The sequence below is a fragment of the Corythoichthys intestinalis genome, chromosome 16 (assembly GCF_030265065.1).
Source record: "Corythoichthys intestinalis isolate RoL2023-P3 chromosome 16, ASM3026506v1, whole genome shotgun sequence".
In the NCBI taxonomy this organism is placed as follows: Eukaryota; Metazoa; Chordata; class Actinopteri; order Syngnathiformes; family Syngnathidae; genus Corythoichthys; species Corythoichthys intestinalis.
In genome coordinates, this window is record NC_080410.1 from 39853199 (window position 1) to 39871784 (window position 18586).

At 38.9% G+C, this 18586-nt stretch overlaps 1 protein-coding gene across 2 annotated transcripts in view; it reads left to right on the plus strand.

The window, feature by feature from the left end:
• The first annotated feature begins 1179 nt into the window (after positions 1 to 1179).
• The window catches only part of ttyh3a (tweety family member 3a), a 47054-nt gene continuing 29647 nt past the window's right edge, over positions 1180 to 18586 (plus strand). For both annotated transcript variants that reach the window (XM_057817106.1, XM_057817107.1), the window contains exons 1-5: positions 1180 to 1495; positions 3256 to 3439; positions 9771 to 9940; positions 17839 to 17950; positions 18044 to 18264. In XM_057817106.1, the coding sequence (XP_057673089.1) occupies positions 3314 to 3439; positions 9771 to 9940; positions 17839 to 17950; positions 18044 to 18264 (629 nt within the window). In that variant the 5' untranslated portion in view covers positions 1180 to 1495; positions 3256 to 3313. The remainder of the gene's footprint in view (positions 1496 to 3255; positions 3440 to 9770; positions 9941 to 17838; positions 17951 to 18043; positions 18265 to 18586) is intronic.

An 18586-nucleotide genomic window follows, 5' to 3' on the forward strand; every position in this document is an offset into this window, starting at 1 on the left:
ATCATACCGGCACATGCCTAGTATGCGTGTGTTTGTGCATGATTGTTAGTCTCATTGTGGCCTGTGATTGGCTGGCAACCGATTCATGGCCATGAACCATGTCCATAGTTAGCTAGGATAGGCTCCAGCACCCCCGCGACACTCATAAGGATAAGTGGCTTGGAAGATGAATGAATGAATTATCATGTTCATGCCTTGAAATCAGGTCCTTTCCCATGGTACGGCTGGTGATATTTCATGCCAAAACTGAGGGTGAAGAGACCGTGATTGAGTGTTACTGACATGTTTGTTTCCAGTCAATTCATTCATTCACTCAATTCATTTGTCGAGTTGGAAACCAGTTGAAAACTTTATTTACTCAAGCTTTCGAATAGGTTTATTGGGGCTTCCATATTTTGTAAATTTTCGTTGTTTGTGGCCTTTTAAATCTGTATTTTTTTTTTTTTATTCCATTTTTACAATATATATTTTTTACTTTATTTATTTTGGTTAATGTGATTTGCCTATGTGGAGTCCTTTCTGACTGTGTCTGAGAAAGGTGCTATAAAAATAAAGCTTGCTGACAAATTGCAAGAGTCAAAGTAGTCTCCATGTCTCCGACGGTTCGTGAATCCGTCATCACTCCGCAATGTGATAGATTGCCACATGATGGTGCTAACGCGTCGTTTAGGCTTGATCGAGAAGGGTCGGAGTCCACAAACAACATATTTATATAAGGCTTGATGTCTGATACCCGCTCTAAGCCGATGAAAACAACCGTCACTGTTTGTCGGCCATTTTAAGGACAGAAAAATTCTGGCAATATTAACACTTAAATTCAATCTAGCTTGTACTTCAAATGAATGTGGAATGCTCAATTTTTAACCGATTTTTAAATGCTTGCTTTTGCAGATGCAGTCAATTCACTTTATATTTAAAAAGAATTGTAGTTTTTTTTTTTTTAGTATATAAACGTCAATATCCAGCTTGACTCACAGATATATTAATATAAACCAGACAGTTCAACAAGAAAAAAATTCAACAAGACTTAAACGACTTAGGAGTATTTCAATGTAAATATCACTCATTTTATGTTCAACACATTAGAGCAGAAGAGAAGTTCTCTGTCGCAAAATGGCCGCCTGTTATTAATCTAGGCGCGACTCCGTTTGAGATCTAGTCTTAAATCGATGATATCTATGTGTGAGCCAGCCATCCAGACGCGAGCTCGTGAGGATTTGTCAGCTGGCATAGTGTCGTCAACAGCCACCGCGTTTGTGTCCGACTCCGGTCGGGATGTATGGAGACTGTACTCGCTTGTTTGTCGAAGCCAGCCTTTCGCCCTGGAATTAAAAAACGCAAGTCGCGAACCGAGGAAGTAGTTCACTTCGACTCGACACAGCAGGATGTAAACAAAGGCGCCGCAATGACGAGAGGAACAAAGAGACTAGTTGTCAACTAACCAACAGCTAAACCGGCTAACATTAGCCGACTTAATTGGGACTCCTTTACCAGGGTATGAGCACATCACACTTTCTTGTAGACGATAAATGTGCACGCTTACATGACTTATTAAATCGAAAATCTAACTAATGATGCTAAGTAAAGTGTTTAACTAGTTGCTAGTGGGGAATGAGCTTCTTATGAGCGCTAAATACTAGTTATAGGCTCCACCATGGGTACCATCTTAATTGCACAAGTGATGCTTTTAAAATGATGCCATTGTGAGTCAGTCATCAAAATAGGTTTATAGAGAATATAAGTAACTTTTAAGTAAGCCTGAACGATATATCGTTTAAACATCGCCATCGCGGTGTGTGCGTGCGCGATAGTCCCATTGCAAGGACGTGCCATATATATATATATATATATGTATATATATATTTTTTAAATCCACAACGCCCTGCTTTCTGCTCTGCGCAGAGCCTCACATGCTCTTTGAACCTCACAGTCACTCCAGCACTTGCTTATTAAAGTTAACGATGCTGGTATCTTTGATCTTGCCAAAGAAGCGGACATCACAGCGCAGCAGCTGTCAATCATTGTTTAACTTGTAAAACCGTTTCTGCAAGGAAGCCGCTTTGGAATCAATCTGTGTGTGTGTGTGTGTGGAGACGTTTGAGACATACAAATTAAATGCCAGAAGTGATCATGAGGAGTTTCTAATTTCTACATGTCCAACAAGAGTCACAGTTAAGGTAGATAAACAGAAGTATTTAATAAAGCCAAGCATTTTTCGACTACAGTACTTTATTGTTCAAAAATGATTTGGTTGGACTGTTATGTTTAAAACTGATCATAACATAACATTTGAAGTGCTTAAAACCATTTATTAATAGATATATACATTATGTATGTATGTATGTGTGTATGTATGTATATGTATATATATATATATATATATATATATATTTTTTTTTTTTAATTATTAAATTTATTATGATCATGGAAGCTTCCACTTGGGGAAAATATATACATACAGTATAGTCTGTATATACATAATATAATAAAAAAATATATATATATGTACAGTGGGAAGAACAAGTATTTGATACACTGCCAATGGGTTTTCCCATTGACTGTGTATCAAATACTTGTTCTCCACACTGTATATACTATATATATAAGGTGAGAAAAAAACATGCCTTATACTGTATGTATCTCTTTCCGATGCTAAATCTGAATAAATACATTGAGCACACACACACAAAAAAATAAAAATTTGGGGGGCGGGGTGCACAACTTCGCGGTTTTTCACTTATCGCGTCGGGTTCTGGTCCCCATTAACCGCGAAAAACAAGGGATCACTGTACACTGGTCATTGAGAGTCATCCAAAGTCTTTCCAAACAGCTATTCAAGTCATCTAGTGAAAAGTTCTTAAAAAAATATATATATATACAGTACTGTGCAAAAGTTTTAGGCAGGACACCTGCCTAAAACTTTTGCACAGTACTGGTTTTTTTTTTTTTTTAATTATTAAATTTATTAGGATCATGGAAGCTTCCACTTGGGGAAAATATATACATACAGTATATCCTGTATATACATAATATAATAAAAATATACAGTACTGTGCAAAAGTTTTAGGCAGGTTTCCTGCCTAAAACTTTTGCACAGTACTGTATATATATATATATATATTTTTTTTTAATATCGCAAACCCCTAAAAAATTTGCAGCAATAGTTTTTTCCAATATCGTTCAGGCCTACTTTTAAGTATCAACTTGCATTGATATGGAGAATTTCATTATAATATATATTTTTTTCTCGTTTAGACCTTTCCAGGAGGACGTACTCACATCCTTGTCTAACTCAAGATAGTACTGGTTGGCAATGGCGGCTGTGGTTAATTACACGCCCCCCTGGTGGGTTAACCTCCTGCACCGGCTACCACATTTTAATTTCAAATTCGAGCGAACAAGCAGCGACTTCCAGCCAGACGATTGGACGTACCAACAGGTAAACACATCCATAATAAACCACTCATCAAAGTAGTTTGGAATGAATTTCTGTAGTGAAGCTCACCGGATTAAAGGGATTCCTGAGTACGAAATGACTTGTTAGCACCTGTTCTTTCTCCTCACCTTTGGATTGAGTCACCATCTGTTGACGTACTATATCCTTAGCTTGGCCGAGTCCAACCTTGGTACCAGCTGGTATTGTCTAATCCAGCCTAAAGCCTCCTTTGATTTGAGTAAAGTTACATTTTATTGGGATTTTTTTTTTTTTAATTTAAATAAGCATCCGGACAAAATGTGCTAATCCATCCCTATTTAGTTGCTCAAAAGAAGCCAAATTGGCACAACAATGCCATTATAATTAAAAGCCCTTAAGCATCTATCATTGAAATATTAATGGTTTGTTCTTTGAAGTATGGGAAATGGTTGTTATCAAATCGTGAGATTTCTATTTTAATTGGAGCAGTAAAACATCCAATTTCACTGACTTTGTCAGAGGTTTGTGATTAATTACCGTGATTACTGTTTTTATCCACATATATCTCTCCTGTTGTAATATACAACCCTTATTTTCGGTTCAGGAGTTTAAAAATCGCCTATTGGCGGATATCTTATTTTGTCGTTTCCTCGTATTTGTTTTCAGTTCTCTATGATGTTGCTTCCCCTTTTTTCAGCTGGAAAAGACATTCATTTCTCGATTCCAGTTCATCTAAAACAGGAAGAAACTACCCAGCATCCATGCGTCATCTTATTGTCTTTATTGAGTAACCTCAGAGGCACACTAAAGATCAGACTGCAAGCTCTTGTTTGGCTCCGCGAATCTGTCGTTTTCAAGCGGAAGGAGCATTATAAGTCATTTTCCCTGAGTTGGCACTTAGGCAATTGTTGTCAAGCTCCCTAAAGTGTCATTCAGATTAAAATCGCTATCATTTTAGCATCCTGAACGCACACGTACATTCACTATGTGAATCTACTTCAATTGTACTTGCAAAATGTCACAGTAGTTTTGATGTACATGTAACATTATTTTAACTTTCAGTTGAATATTTTTGTGAATAAAAATCACTACTTTCACTCTGTTACAATGATCTACATCCTGCAGTGCCACACTACTTTTGTTTATATCTTTTTCATTGCATGACTCTGGTCAAGCTTTTAAAAAAAAAAAAAAAAAAAAAAAGACTTCCGCCTCGGGCGTTGGCACATGACTCTGTTTTCACAATACAACGTAACTGCTAACGATTGTTTGACTCAGTTTACCCAGCAAACAGATCCTGGCAGTCACATGACTGCAAAAAAAAAATCTCTGCAGCCACACACAGAGGTTTTCAAACTAACCTTTTTGTGCGATATGTGACAAAAACAACGCCAATGTAATTTGATGAGGAAATTTTACTGTTTCTCAAGTGTAAATCAAGAAAGTTAACTATTTCAGCACCACTGATGATGATGAACGTCCAATCATGTGGCTCTTTTCATAGTTGTCACCGGTGTCGTTTTTGGGAACCCTTTTAATTTTTGTCTTAGTCTTTCAGATGAAAATTATTTTTACTCTTAGTCAGGGGTCGCGTTAACCGAATATTTTCCGTCGATGACCGTTTTTTTAAAACGGTGACGGAAAAAACTGAAGTCCATCCGTCATTTTGACAGGCTGCAATTCACACCCCAGACCATAGGGTGGCGAGTGAGCATATTAATTAGCTATTGTCTCTCTTGATGCATGACGTCGTTGGCCTTACTCGGAAAAATGTCAAGGCAACTGAGCGTCCGAACTAAGGCTACGTTAATACTACAGGTCTTAATGCACGAATCCGATTTTTTCGTGTTTTTCCGACTCGAGTGAGGCATTAACTTGACTGTCTGAACGTGACAAGTCGCATAGAACGGGACCATTTCAAATCCAATCTGGGTCACTTTCGTATGTGGTCTAAATCCGGTCTGGGCCACATTTTTCCAGACTGTCGCGGCGGTCTGTACTGTCCAGTCCCGCAAATCGGATTTAATGCAGCAATTACGTCATCAAAAAGCGAGAGACGGTACGGTAGCTACGTTAGCGATGCAGCTGTGCGTTACTAGCGCCTAGCTTGCCTTGAACACGGCTTTTTATAGGAAGGGTTTTCTCTCTGCCCCATATAAGCAATATTTCAACATTGCTTACACGGCTGAGAGTCGGGGCAAACTGCCCGTATGTGTGTGTGACATGCACGAACAGTGCGTGCATGCTATCGATCCATATACTTTGAATATAAGCCTAATCGGGGATTATAAAGTATGTGCCTGTTATTTGTGTCCTCTTTTTAACAGCAACAAGCCTATGGCTACGTTCATACTACAGGTCTTAATGCACAAATCCGATTTTTTTGTCATATCTGTTTTTTTGCCGTGCCCGTTCAGACTGCCTTTGTCCATTGAGACCATTCAAGTATTATGCATGCGCACTAATTCGCAGTCCGACATGCGCTGAGCAAGACGACCCGCATGCGCAGAAGCATCAAAACAAATGACACACATGTCATCCGTCACTCCAGGGATATCATATTTTGCTTATTAAAAAGAGGACACAAATAACGGGCATAAATAATCCCTGTACAGGTTTATATTCAAAGTATATGGATCGATAGCATGCACGCACTGTTCGTGCATGTCACACACACATACGAGCAGTTTGCCCCGACTCCGGCCGTGTAAGCAATGTTGGAATATTGCTTATATGGAGCAGAGAGAAAACCGATCATTCTCAGGCTTATCCTCAAACCCTTTTTTTTTTTTTTTTTTTTATGACTGGTCAAGTCCGACCCTTCCTAAAAAGCAGTGTTCAAGGCAAGCTAGGCGCTAATAATGCACAGCTGCTTGATGTGTGATGGCGCGGTGTGGATTCTCTGTTAAGCTTGTTCGGACAGAATATTAATTAAAGATGAATGAAAACTAAATACTATTGAATATGTCATTGTTAACATTTTAAAAATTTAAGTGACGGGTAAAAATAGATTATGACCGGATTTTTATGACCGTCAGTCAAAATGACAGACTACGAAAAAGTCTAGCGCAACCTCTGCTCTTAGTCATATTTTAGTCATTTCATAATGGGTTCGTCTAGTTTTTGGTTGACAAAAGTCATACAAATTTTGTCAAGTTTTTCGACAATTACTCCCAAAAAGTTTTAGTCCAAATAAATAAAGGTTTCCAACAATTTCAAATGAACATAGACAAGCACATATTGTAGCGTCTACAAGGACAACGCCAACCTGGTGATGATAATACACAGGAAAAGCATCACATCATTTTCAATTAAACCCAACTGGAAGCCACAAACTATATGTAAAAAATGTTGTCTGAGTGTTTAAAACTGGGAAATCTTGGATTTTATTTTTATTTTTTGCTATTCTTAGAGTGTTGTTAGAACATGAAAGAAATCAGTATTTCCCATTTACCAAACAAAACAGCTGAAGTGGGCTAACTGCTAAATGCCATTTCGCCAAACTGGCTATCCCTTAGACTTACTAACCAGAAAAGCCAAGTAGCTCTGCATTACAGTAGACTGGCCAGTGTTTTAAGAGGACGCCCGCCAATCTGAAGCTAATGCTAACATGAATGCTACGTTAAGAGTTACATGTAGCGTCGGATGATCACTCAGCACAGACCTTCAAAAGCTAAAGCAGCATTGCTTACTCTCTCTCGCCAAGATAAGAAAACAAGTCTGTGTTTCCAAACAAGCAAGATGGAGCGCAACCTAGCTTTAGAAACATCCTAAACTCCAGTGAGGAGAGTGCAGTTGAGGCGCAGCACATTTCACATGAGTGACACGACCCAAACACTGCTGCGACGCAAGCTGACGTACTCAACGTACAATATGAAAAATGTCACATATTGTGAACATATGACAAAAAGTATGTCGCATTTTTGTTTCGTCAGACGAAAACTGGGTCTCGTTTAGGCATGTGCTGGTATGACACTGTGACGGTATGATAATCTTAAGCAAAAATATTGCGGTTTCACAGTATCACGGTACTGCAATTATTGCTCTAAAATGTGTTATTTTGAGATGTGTGGGTTTAAAAAAAAAAAAAAAAAATTCACAAATTTGCAAATTGGAACATCAACATTAATATAATGTTAAAATAAATACATAAAATAACAATAAATAACTGAAATATTTGAAATAAAATTGAAATAAATAGAACTTATAGATTAAACCCACAGCCACAGCTCAAGTGGCTCAACGTTAGAACAAGAACCCCTGGTAATATAGAACTGGACTTAACATATCGTCAAATTCATTTTATGTAAAACACATACTACTACTACTATTAATATTCATTAGTTGAATAATAATGGAGAGGGAGAGTAAGCGACAGATCCCATGTGTATGACTCGTATCATTATTTATACATTAGATATACACACACACACACACTCAACACAGAAAATCGCCAGGGAAAAACACTGCAGGCTGTATTATGAAAATGTTATTTTGAACAGATGTTTACAATGGCGGAAGACTTTAAAAAAGTAGGCTAATGGTAGAGAGGAAACTAGTTAGCTCTCTTGGCATGCTAAATAGCCACCTTATCTGCCTTGCTAACAAGTTTACGTTATAATATTTGCATTACCGTCGCTAGACACAGTAAACACGCTGGCGTGAACTCACTTAGCTGGTGGAAAACGTTCATGACAGCGTTTACTTCACTTAAATTTTGTGCAAAGTGACTGATGATGGTCACGTAAATGTGAAATCATGTTGGAGGTCCTGCTGTCCTTCCTCCTCTAAGCCGCGGCCGCCTCTTTCTTTTCAGTAGTCGAAGTACTCCCATACTAGCGACTTTGTCTTTTTTGAGGGGGAAAAAGCTCAGGTGTAGTGTCACCGACAGACACATGACAGAGCAACAACTGGAGGGAGAGGGGTGAGCGCTGCCGCTCCATGCCACAGATTTCACGCAGCATTTTTGAACTAAAAAAATAGCTAATACCGTATTACGGTATGACGGAAAATTTTAGTAGTTTTGAAACCGTGACGTTCTCATACCAGGGTAAACCATGAAACTGGTAACCGGCACATGCCTAGTCTCGTTATTTTCTAGTCTTCCAAGCCACGTTTTTAGCCTGTCATCGTCATGAAAAAAATTGTTCGTCGAAGAAATATTTTCATGATCGTCATTATTGACAAAAACGGCACTGGTTGTCACCAGTGGTCGCTACCAGCCCTCACAGTTCAAATGGATTTGGACCTGTATTGCCATCAATGGCAACCAATGAGTGTATTTAAGTTCCATGGCCTGAATTTGCCTTCATGAGGTTTATTTTAGTTAAAGTGATATTGTTGGACAAAGTTGAGGTACCTACTGGACTGTCTCAGGAAATTAGAATATTGTGTATTCTAATTTCCTGACTGTCTCAGGAAATTAGAATACACAATATTCTAATTTCCTGAGACAGTCCTGTATATATACACAGGACTGTCTCAAAAAATTAGAATATTGTGTATTCTAATTTTCTGAGACAGTCCAGTATTTGTGTTTGATATTTTTTGTCTAGTTGACACTCATCCTCTGATATAAAAAGTCCTAAATCCCTAGTTGCCATTTATTCACTACTTGAGTATTTTTTAATACTTTTAATAGTTTTAATTAGAGTTTTATTTGATTATTTTTTAAATTGGTAACAGATATCCTGATATTGTCCAACTCCAAAAAACTGATCCTGATATCAAACAGATACCGACATATGTGGCTGTGGACTTAACATGCTGTATTCATTATTTTTCAGTCATTTATTGTTCATTCGATATTTGCATCATGAATGCAAATGGTCTTCTTACATAGCAACTCCCAATCATCTTAGTTTGGAGACATCAAATGGTCAATAAGCATAACTGGTATGCTAAACTGTGACCAGCCCTTATACAAAGGTGGAAGGCTTCTACATTCACTTTGAAGGCAGCATGCATATGGCCCAAAACCGATGTCAATATCATGCGTTATCATTTGAAAATGATTTTATCAACTCTACTTTTGATTATTTGGAAGATTGCTTACTTGTCTTTGACTCAAATTGTAATGTAACAGGTGGATGTCTAATTGAGTACATTTCTGGCAGGGTATGGAAAGTATTTACATATTTAGCAGCTACTTACTCAACTCAAGCGTATTTGAACTACTATACTAAGAGACCAAATGCAAATTTGTTTTTACTGTGTGCCCATAAGTGCATAGCATTTTTGGAACATGGGGCAATAAAAAATAGAGTGGCATTCTCTCCCGAACGCTTATGTTCGGTAATGCATTATTCTGACATTGTCGATTAATGGTATCCATTATATTTCCATTACGCTGTAGTCCATCCTGTTACTGGGAGGTGTGGCACTGGTCTGTCTGGCTCTTGACCTGCTCTTCCTGCTCTTCTACTCCATTTGGCTTTGCTGCCGGCGCAACAAAAACCCGGACCAACCCTCAGCCGACTGCTGCTGCACCGCCTGGTGTGTCATCATCGCGACACTCGTGTGCAGGTGAGCGCAGAATAGCCTCTCCCTACGGCACACCAAACAGTGAAGCACATCCAGTATTTTTATTTGGAACATACACTGACGTCAATAACTTGATGCTGAATTTTATTTTGGCCAATGTGTGAAGCACGACCATCTGGACTTGTGTTGTTGAGCACTTGTTTCCTGTTTTCCTCCATATGTCGATGGGCCGCTAGAGAGCCATCACAGTTGATTCACTGCCACACAAATAGAGCTTCAGGGCCCCGTTGAGAACACCAACAGCATCACAATCATTCGTGTTTTTCCCGTTAATAGAAAACAAGATGTGCAGAGGAAGCATTAATGCTTGCAATTAGAGATGTCCTGATGCTGATTTTTTGTTTAACTTCCAATCCGATGTTTTTCAAGATTAGATGTTTTGCCGATACTGATCTGATGCCAGTCTGTTACCTATCTTTTTAGACTAGCTTCTAAAGAACCTTGTTATATTTGGCAGCCCTTTCAATTTTTGTCTTTTGGACGAAAATACTTATTAGTCTTGGGCATATTTTAGTAATATCTCAAAATGTGTTGTTTTAGTCGACTTTTACTCAAAATGTTTTTGTCTGTAAAATTCAAAAGTTTTGGTCTAAATAAGTAAATAAAGGTTTCCAACAATTTCAAATGAACTTAGACAGACGAGCACATATTGTTGCGTCAACAAGGACAACTCAGCAGGAAAAGAATACATTATTTTCAATTAATTATACTAGGCCTGTATGATATTGGAAGAAACTGTTGCTGCGATTTTTTGGGGGGTTTGCGATATATTGCGATACTGTATTGCGATATTTAAAAAAATGTTTTTTTTTTTAAAAGAAATTTTTACTAGATGACTTGAATAGCTGTTTGGAAAGATTTTGGATGACTCATCATGACCACAGTGTACAGTATTCCATCGTTTTTCGCAGTTAATAGGAACCAGAACCGGCCGCGATAAGTGAAAAACCGTGAAGTAGCCCCCCCCCCCCCCCCCCCCACACCCATTTTTGTCTCTGTGTGTGTGTGTGTCTGTGTGTGTGTGCTCAATGTATTTATTCAGATCCAGCACTTGAAAGAGATACCAATAAGACATTTTTTTCTCACTTTTTTCCCCCAAAGTATGATTTTGAAAAATGTATACATATATATATATATATATATATATATATATATATATATATATATATATATATATATATATATATATATATATATATATATATATTAGGCCTGAACGATATTGGAAAAAACTATTGCTGCGATTTTTTTTGGGTTTGTGATATATTGCGATATTATATTGCGATATTAAAAAAATGTATATATTTTTTTTTCAAGAAATTTTCACAAGATGACTTAAACAGCTGTTTGGAAAGACTTTAGATGACTTACCATCACCACAATGTACAGTCATCCCTTGTTTTTCGCGGTTAATGGGGACCAGAACCTGCCGCAATAAGTGAAAAACCGCGAAGTAGCGCACCCCCCCTTTTTTTTTTTTTTTTTTTTTTGTGTGTGTGTGTGTGTGTGTGTGTGTGTGGTTTTTGTGCCCAATGTATTTATTCAGATTTAGCATTGGAAAGAGATACATATATGACATGTTTTTTTCTCACTTTTCCCCCCAAAGTGATTTAACAAATGTATATAAATAAATGGTTTTAAGCACTTGAAATGTCATAATTATGATAAGTTTTAAACATAACTGTCCAACCAAATCATTTTTGAACAAGAATCAAGTACTGTAGCAGATAAATGCTTGGCTTTATTAAATGCTTCTGTTTATCTACTTTAGCTGTGACCGTTGAAGTGACATGTAGAAATTTCAAACTCCTCATGATCACTTCTGGCATTTAAATGTCTCCACCGTCCACCTTCCTTGCAACTGTTTAGCAAGTTAAACGATGATTGACAGATGCCCGTGTGAAGTCTGCTTCTTTGGCCAGATCAAAGTCTTCGTTGTGCCTCAGTCACTGAGAGGATCAAAAGGCTGGGAGAGGGAGGGTCTGAGGCTGTGCACAGACCAGAAAGCAAGGCGTATGTGGATCAAAAAAAAGAAAGACTATCGCGCACACGCACATCGCGATGGCGATGTGTAAACAATATATCGTTCAATATATATATATATATATTTTTTTTTTTTTAATAAATGCTTTTTAAGCACTTCAAATGTAATAATTATGATCAGTTTTAAACATAACTGTCCCACTGAATCATTTTTAAACAAGAATAAAGTACTGTAGTAGAAAAATGCTTGTCTTTATTAAATGCTTCCGTTTACCTAACATGGCTGTGACTCTTGGAGTGACATGTAGAATTACAAACTCCTCATAATCACTTCTGGCGTTTATTTTGTATGTGTCAAACGTCCCCTCATTCTCCCCTGACAGACACACACATTCATTCCAGCCCGCGCTTCTTTACAGAAACTGTTTAACAAGTTAAATGATGGTTGACAGATTGCTGCCCGGCTTCTTTGACCAGATCAAAGCCATCGTTAACTTTAATAAGCAAGTACGCAGTGACTGAGAGCTGGGAAAGGGGGTGAGAGAGGCTGTGCGAGCAAATGAAGCAGATCAAAGGTTTGTGGATTGGGGGGGGGGACTATCGCACGTCCTTGCGATGGGACTTTCGCGCATGCGCACATCGCGATGGCGATGTTTAAACGATATATCGTTCAGGCTTAATTTATACTAGGCCTGAACGATATTGGAAAAAACTATTGCTGCGATTTTTTTTGGGTTTGCGATATATTGCGATATTATATTGCGATATTAAAAAAATGTATATATATTTTTTTCAATAAATTTTCACAAGATGGCTTAAATAGCTGTTTGGAAAGACTTTAGATGACTCACCATCACCACAGTGTACAGCCATCCCTTGTTTTTCGCGGTTAATGGGGACCAGAACCCGCCGCGATAAGTGAAAAACCGCGAAGTAGCGCACCTCCCCCATTTTTTTTTTTTTTTTTGGTGTGTTTTTTGTGCCCAATGTATTTATTCAGATTTAGCATTGGAAAGAGATACATATAAGACATGTTTTTTCTCACTTTCCCCCCCAAAGTGATTTAAAAAATGTATATAAATCAATGTTTTTTAAGCACTTCAAATGTCATAATTATGATAAGTTTTACACATAACTGTCCAACCAAATCATTTTTGAACAAGAATAAAGTACTGTAGCAGATAAATGCTTGGCTTTATTAAATGCTTCTGTTTATCTACTTTAGCTGTGACCGTTGAAGAGACATGTAGAAATTCTCATCATCACTTCTGGCATTTAAATGTCTCCAACGTCCCCACAGTACACACATTCATTCCAGCGCGGCTTCCTTACAACTTTTTAACAAGTTAAACGATGATTGACAGATGCCCGTGTGAAGTCTGCTTCTTTGGCCAGATCAAAGCCATCGTCGTGCCGCAGTGACTGAGAGGATCAAAAGGCTGGGAGAGGGAGGGTAGGAGGCTGTGCGCAGACCAGAAAGTGAGGCGTATGTGGATCAAAAAAAAAAAGAAAAACTATCGCACGTGCTTGCGATGGGACTATTGCGCACACGCACATCGCGATGGCGATGTTTAAACGATATATCGTTCAGGCTTAATTTATACCCACTTGGACGCCACGAACTGTATGTATTAAAAAAAAAAAAAAATGTTCCCCGAGTATTTAAGAGGACGCTCGCCTAATGCTAACCCGAATGTAAATGCTATGCTAATGCTATGGGTTACATTTAGTGTGTGATGATCAATTAGTCATATTTTAGTCATTTCAAAACCCTTAGTCGAAGAAATCTCACACAAATCTTGTCTAGTTTTAGTGGACAGTTACTCAAAATGTTTTCGTCTGTAAAAGTTTTAGTCCAAAAATAAAGGTTTCCAACAATATAGAATGAACATCGAAAGACACCCACATATTATAGCGTATACAGCAACTTCCAACTTTGTGATGATAATACACACTCAGCAGGAAAAGCAGTACATTATTTTCTATTAAACCCACCTAGAAGCCACAAACTGTGTGTTAAAAAAAAAAAAAAAAAAAAGTTGGCCAAGCAGTTAAGAGGATGCTTTCTAAGGATGCAACAATACTCGGTGTTATATTGAACCCTTTATATTGAGGCCTGTTTGATTCAATATGCAAAAACAAAGCTCCCAAAATGTGTTTATTTTTAATTTTATTTTTAATTTATTTTTGTCGTCTCTCTCGCTTAAATGTCCGGCGCAACTTTACCTTGAAAAAACACACTCTGCCGCTAGCAGCCCTCTTCCAATCCTCCCCCAGACTGCATAAAAGGTGGGAGCTGTGGCGCATGAGGATCATTACTCGTGAGGAAAGACAGACACTTAAGGAGGCGGCTTGCCGGCTTCAATATCGTACAGATCCATTGTTTGGCAGCATGCTGGTTGAGCTGATATGCTATCCCCATCCGAACATGTTATACAAAGACTATCTTTACGGATACATACTACAAAGTCTGCCTACATTGTTGCCGACTTGACTGCTACGAATAAACTCTCTTATTACAAAAGACAGGTTAACACTGTGGATCACAGAGAGATAACTCATAGTTACATGATGAACAATGAGTGGCAAATTAGGAGGGCTGTAGTTCAAACTCGTCCTTTTTATGAAAGTCGATTGTCAAATGCTGGTGTTGTGCAGTAATGAGCAGATGTGACTTCTGTGGCGTTTTTAACTTTTTGGGGGGGGGGGGTTCCCAACAACACTCGCGCCCACACACTAGATATCATCAAGTAGCAACCTAGATGTGCAAACCTTAGATCCCGTGCCATTGGCTCCGTGAGCCCAGACTGATCATGGGATGCGTAGTCCATGCACTACATCGATGAATTATAAACCGCCATGACTGAATGGAAGTTAAGCAAGCCAAATCAATCCATACCAGTGACTATGCTAACGCTAATGCTGCAAATATTGTTAATTCAGTACGTAACACAAATGGACTCGGACCACAAATAGGATGTTTTTCTCATGTGGTAAACATACCTGCTACAAGAATAATAGCAATCAACAGTGTGCCCTGCCTCACTTTACAAACAGAAAAGATTTTTCTCAGCACTTTTATACAAAATTTCTTAAGATCAGTAAGATGTAAGCACATAAATATTATGCACTATAATTCATGTTTATATGATGGCATTGTTATTTTTGCTTGTAGCAAAATTTTTAAAAAACTTTTTTTTTTTAAGACGTATTGTTTGTTTCAGAGCATTTAATGTATTGAATCGAATCAAAACGCGTGTCCCTCGTATCGAAAATCGGACCGAACCGTGACTGTATCGTTGTATCCCTAATGCTTGCCATGCTAAAGTTGATGCTAATGCTAATATGGCAAGTTACATACAGTGTGTGATGATCAGTCAGAACAGACCTTTAGAGGCTAAAACAACATTGCATATTCTCTCTTACCAAGAAAACTAACCATGTGTTTCCAAACAAGCAAGATGGAGCGCAGCTTAGCTTGAGAGCCATCCAAAACTCCAGTGAGGAGAGTGAGAGAGAGACGCAACTCATCTCACATGAGTGATACGACCAAAACACTGCTATGATGCAAGCTGTACTCCGCGAGTCTACGTACAAGATGAAAATGTCACTCATTGTGAACATGACAGAAAATATGTCGCATTTTCTTCTCATCAGACAGAAACTGGCATTTGTCTCGTTATGTTTTAGTCTCCCAAGCCATTTTTTTTAGCTCATTGTTGTCATGAAAAAATTGTTCATCGACGAAATATTTTCTTTATCGTCATTGTTGATGAAAACAACACTTCTCGAGCAGTAGTCTCACTCAGTGGACATGTTTACCTAGTGGTTAGATTTACAGCAAGCGAAAAGCTTTATGGTACTAAAAACACGCAACTGCTGGATCGGATCAGATGTTGTGACCAAATCAGTTAACTTATTCACTCCCAGCCATTTTCACCGGAGCAAGGCCTTTCGCCCTACTGGATTTTGACTGATTTTGCAAGGCCCACAGAAAATTCTGTTCTATTGCTATACAAACATGGAACCCACTAAAAGAAATATTAGACTCTTCTTTCAGAAGGAGAGAAAGTAAGTTCATATCTTTTTCCATTCTTTAGAAATCAGCATTACAATATACCTTAGTGTGAGCAATTTTCCAATTTTTGATGAAAAAACTGAGAAATTGAGCTTTTGTAAAAGCATACATTTCAAACATAACTTTGACTTTAACACAGCTATTTTTTGCTTTAGTTACATCCCAAACATCTGAATAATGTTTTCCTTTTACAAAATATCATAGACAACAAGACAAATAGAGCTTTTGATAGCAACAATTTATTTACACATAACTGAGAGATGAAGCTGTTGTCGCCGCGACAGCCTGGTAAACTTTTCCCTCATCGCTGCCCTTTCTCATTAAGATTGATTTTTTTGAGTCTTTGCGGGGTCTGCTCGGTGAGCAGCACGGACTCAACGGCATCTTCCGCTGCACGGGTGGTCCCGGTCGTTCTGCTCGGTCATCCAGCGCCTGGCATCCCGGGCGTTCTCTCGGTTGTTCTACTGGGTCGTCCGCCGCCTGTCATCCTTCCGCCGGCACTCTGACTGTGCGGCCCGGCCGTTCGTTGCCGTTGAATCGGGTTGCGGGTCTTACCAAATGTGCTACTGCCCTCCAGTGGCCAGTTTTATTGCTTTAAAAGGGATTTTCAGCTTTGTGCTTTGGAGCTCAGTTGAATCAGGACCCAAAGATGTCTCTTATGAAAAAAAAAACATAAAAGACATATAAATACGTCTTTGGGCCACTGAAACAATTAAAAATAGAACATATTTATACGTTTTTGGGAACAAATGAGTAAATGTCGGGATACTCCAAAAATAGCTGTATTGGATACTGAATATCGGATCGGGACATCACTATTTGCGATGATATCATTTTTCAAAACGGGCAATTAAAACAGGGCTATTGCAGTTTACCCCAATGATGAGAAAAATGATGCGTATTTTCCATTCCTGCGCCCAAAGTTTTTTTTAAAGCTCTGACACAGCTCTTGTCTACCCATTTCACGCCACGGAGCGTGAGAGGAAGAGATTAGTGGCCCAGGAAGAGGGCAAAACAATGATGCACTGTTGGCTGAATACCACTCGACTGTTCTGACTGCAGCTTGAAGTGGTGCTCATGTCATCACCCCACTTGATTAGAAGACCAACTATACGCTGAAATGTCTAAATTGAGATACAAATACAGCTTTTTAAGATGCTCCACTGGTGCTCAGAACTGTTTTCAATCTTCAATTGCATGATTGCCTGTCATTTTGAACGTAAGCACTTGAAAGCAACAAATTTGAATGTAGTTGCTTTGATACAACTTTTTGTAGCTTGGATGAGACCTCGATAAGTATCTATACAATTGTACAATGTAATGTTTAGCAACCGCATTGGATTGTGCTTGCTATTTTATTGATATTTTGACAGTAAGTGAAAAATTTATTTGCCCGTCATGCTATTAGGCTAATGATATTAAAGTAAAAAAATCTTTGGAACACTGAAAAACACTTAGTGAAGAAACTGCACAAAAATAAAATCACATCTCACTCCAGCACCAGAGCTGCTTTTCCCCGACCCGAGGCCTTTCTTTCCAAATACGATCTGATAACCCACCCAGAGTGCTGCCTTTGGGGCGAACATACAGTCCATTCCGCTGCGTTTCCATGGCTTTGTGGTTGATGTTTCAGGCCTGTGAACTGACAGGGTTAATGTCGGGTTCAAATTCACACGCTTCCCTTCACTGGCTCGACACCTCCCTCGCTTGCTCTGGTCTTCTCCGTTTGTCTTTTTAAGCAAATCCCCCTTACCGAACTCTTCTCCTCCTCCCCGCCACGTCTCTCCTCCCTTTCCTTATTCCCTTTGTCTCCACACAGCGCTGGCATTGCTGTAGGTTTCTATGGGAACGGCGAGACTTGCGACGGGGTGAATCGACTGACTTATTCCCTGCGCCACGCAAATCGCACGATCACTGGTGTGCAAAAACTGGTGAGACTGTGTTTTAAGTGATTCAAGCAGCCCAATTATCCAATTCCGCCCTCATTTTCCTCATCAATTTGATTGTGCCTCGTTCGAATGCAGGTTACCGACACCACGTCCTCACTGAATCAGACAGTAGATGACAACTTGCAGCAACTTGAGGGCCAGTACGCCAAGCAGGCAGACTACCTGTCCATCATCCAGAAGCTGCAGGGACAGCTGGATGAGCTGGTCAGACAGATGGTGGAGATTCCCTTCTGGGACAAAAGCAACATCTCCCTGGAGGAGCTGGCTGTCATTTTCGAGCTATATGACTGGTACAGGTGAGCCACTCAGAAGAAAAGGTGATATATTTTGATACTTTGTTGCCCAAATGGTTATCATTTTAAAAGGTGTCACTGTTTAAAAAGAAAAGGAACCCAACAGATTGCTACAAAAAAATCTTCCATTAGAATAGTGTCTACGTTAGCTCACTGGCTGCCATTGACGGCGCTCGACACCCAATTCAATTTGAATGGATTGGATGTCTTGCGCCGTCAAAGGCACTGAAACCAGAGCATTGACAGTCTTTTGTGGGCATTACAGGTCACTTCCTGTTGATTTTAGGGCATTTACGGGTTGCTTTTTCTTGATTTTGAGTCACTG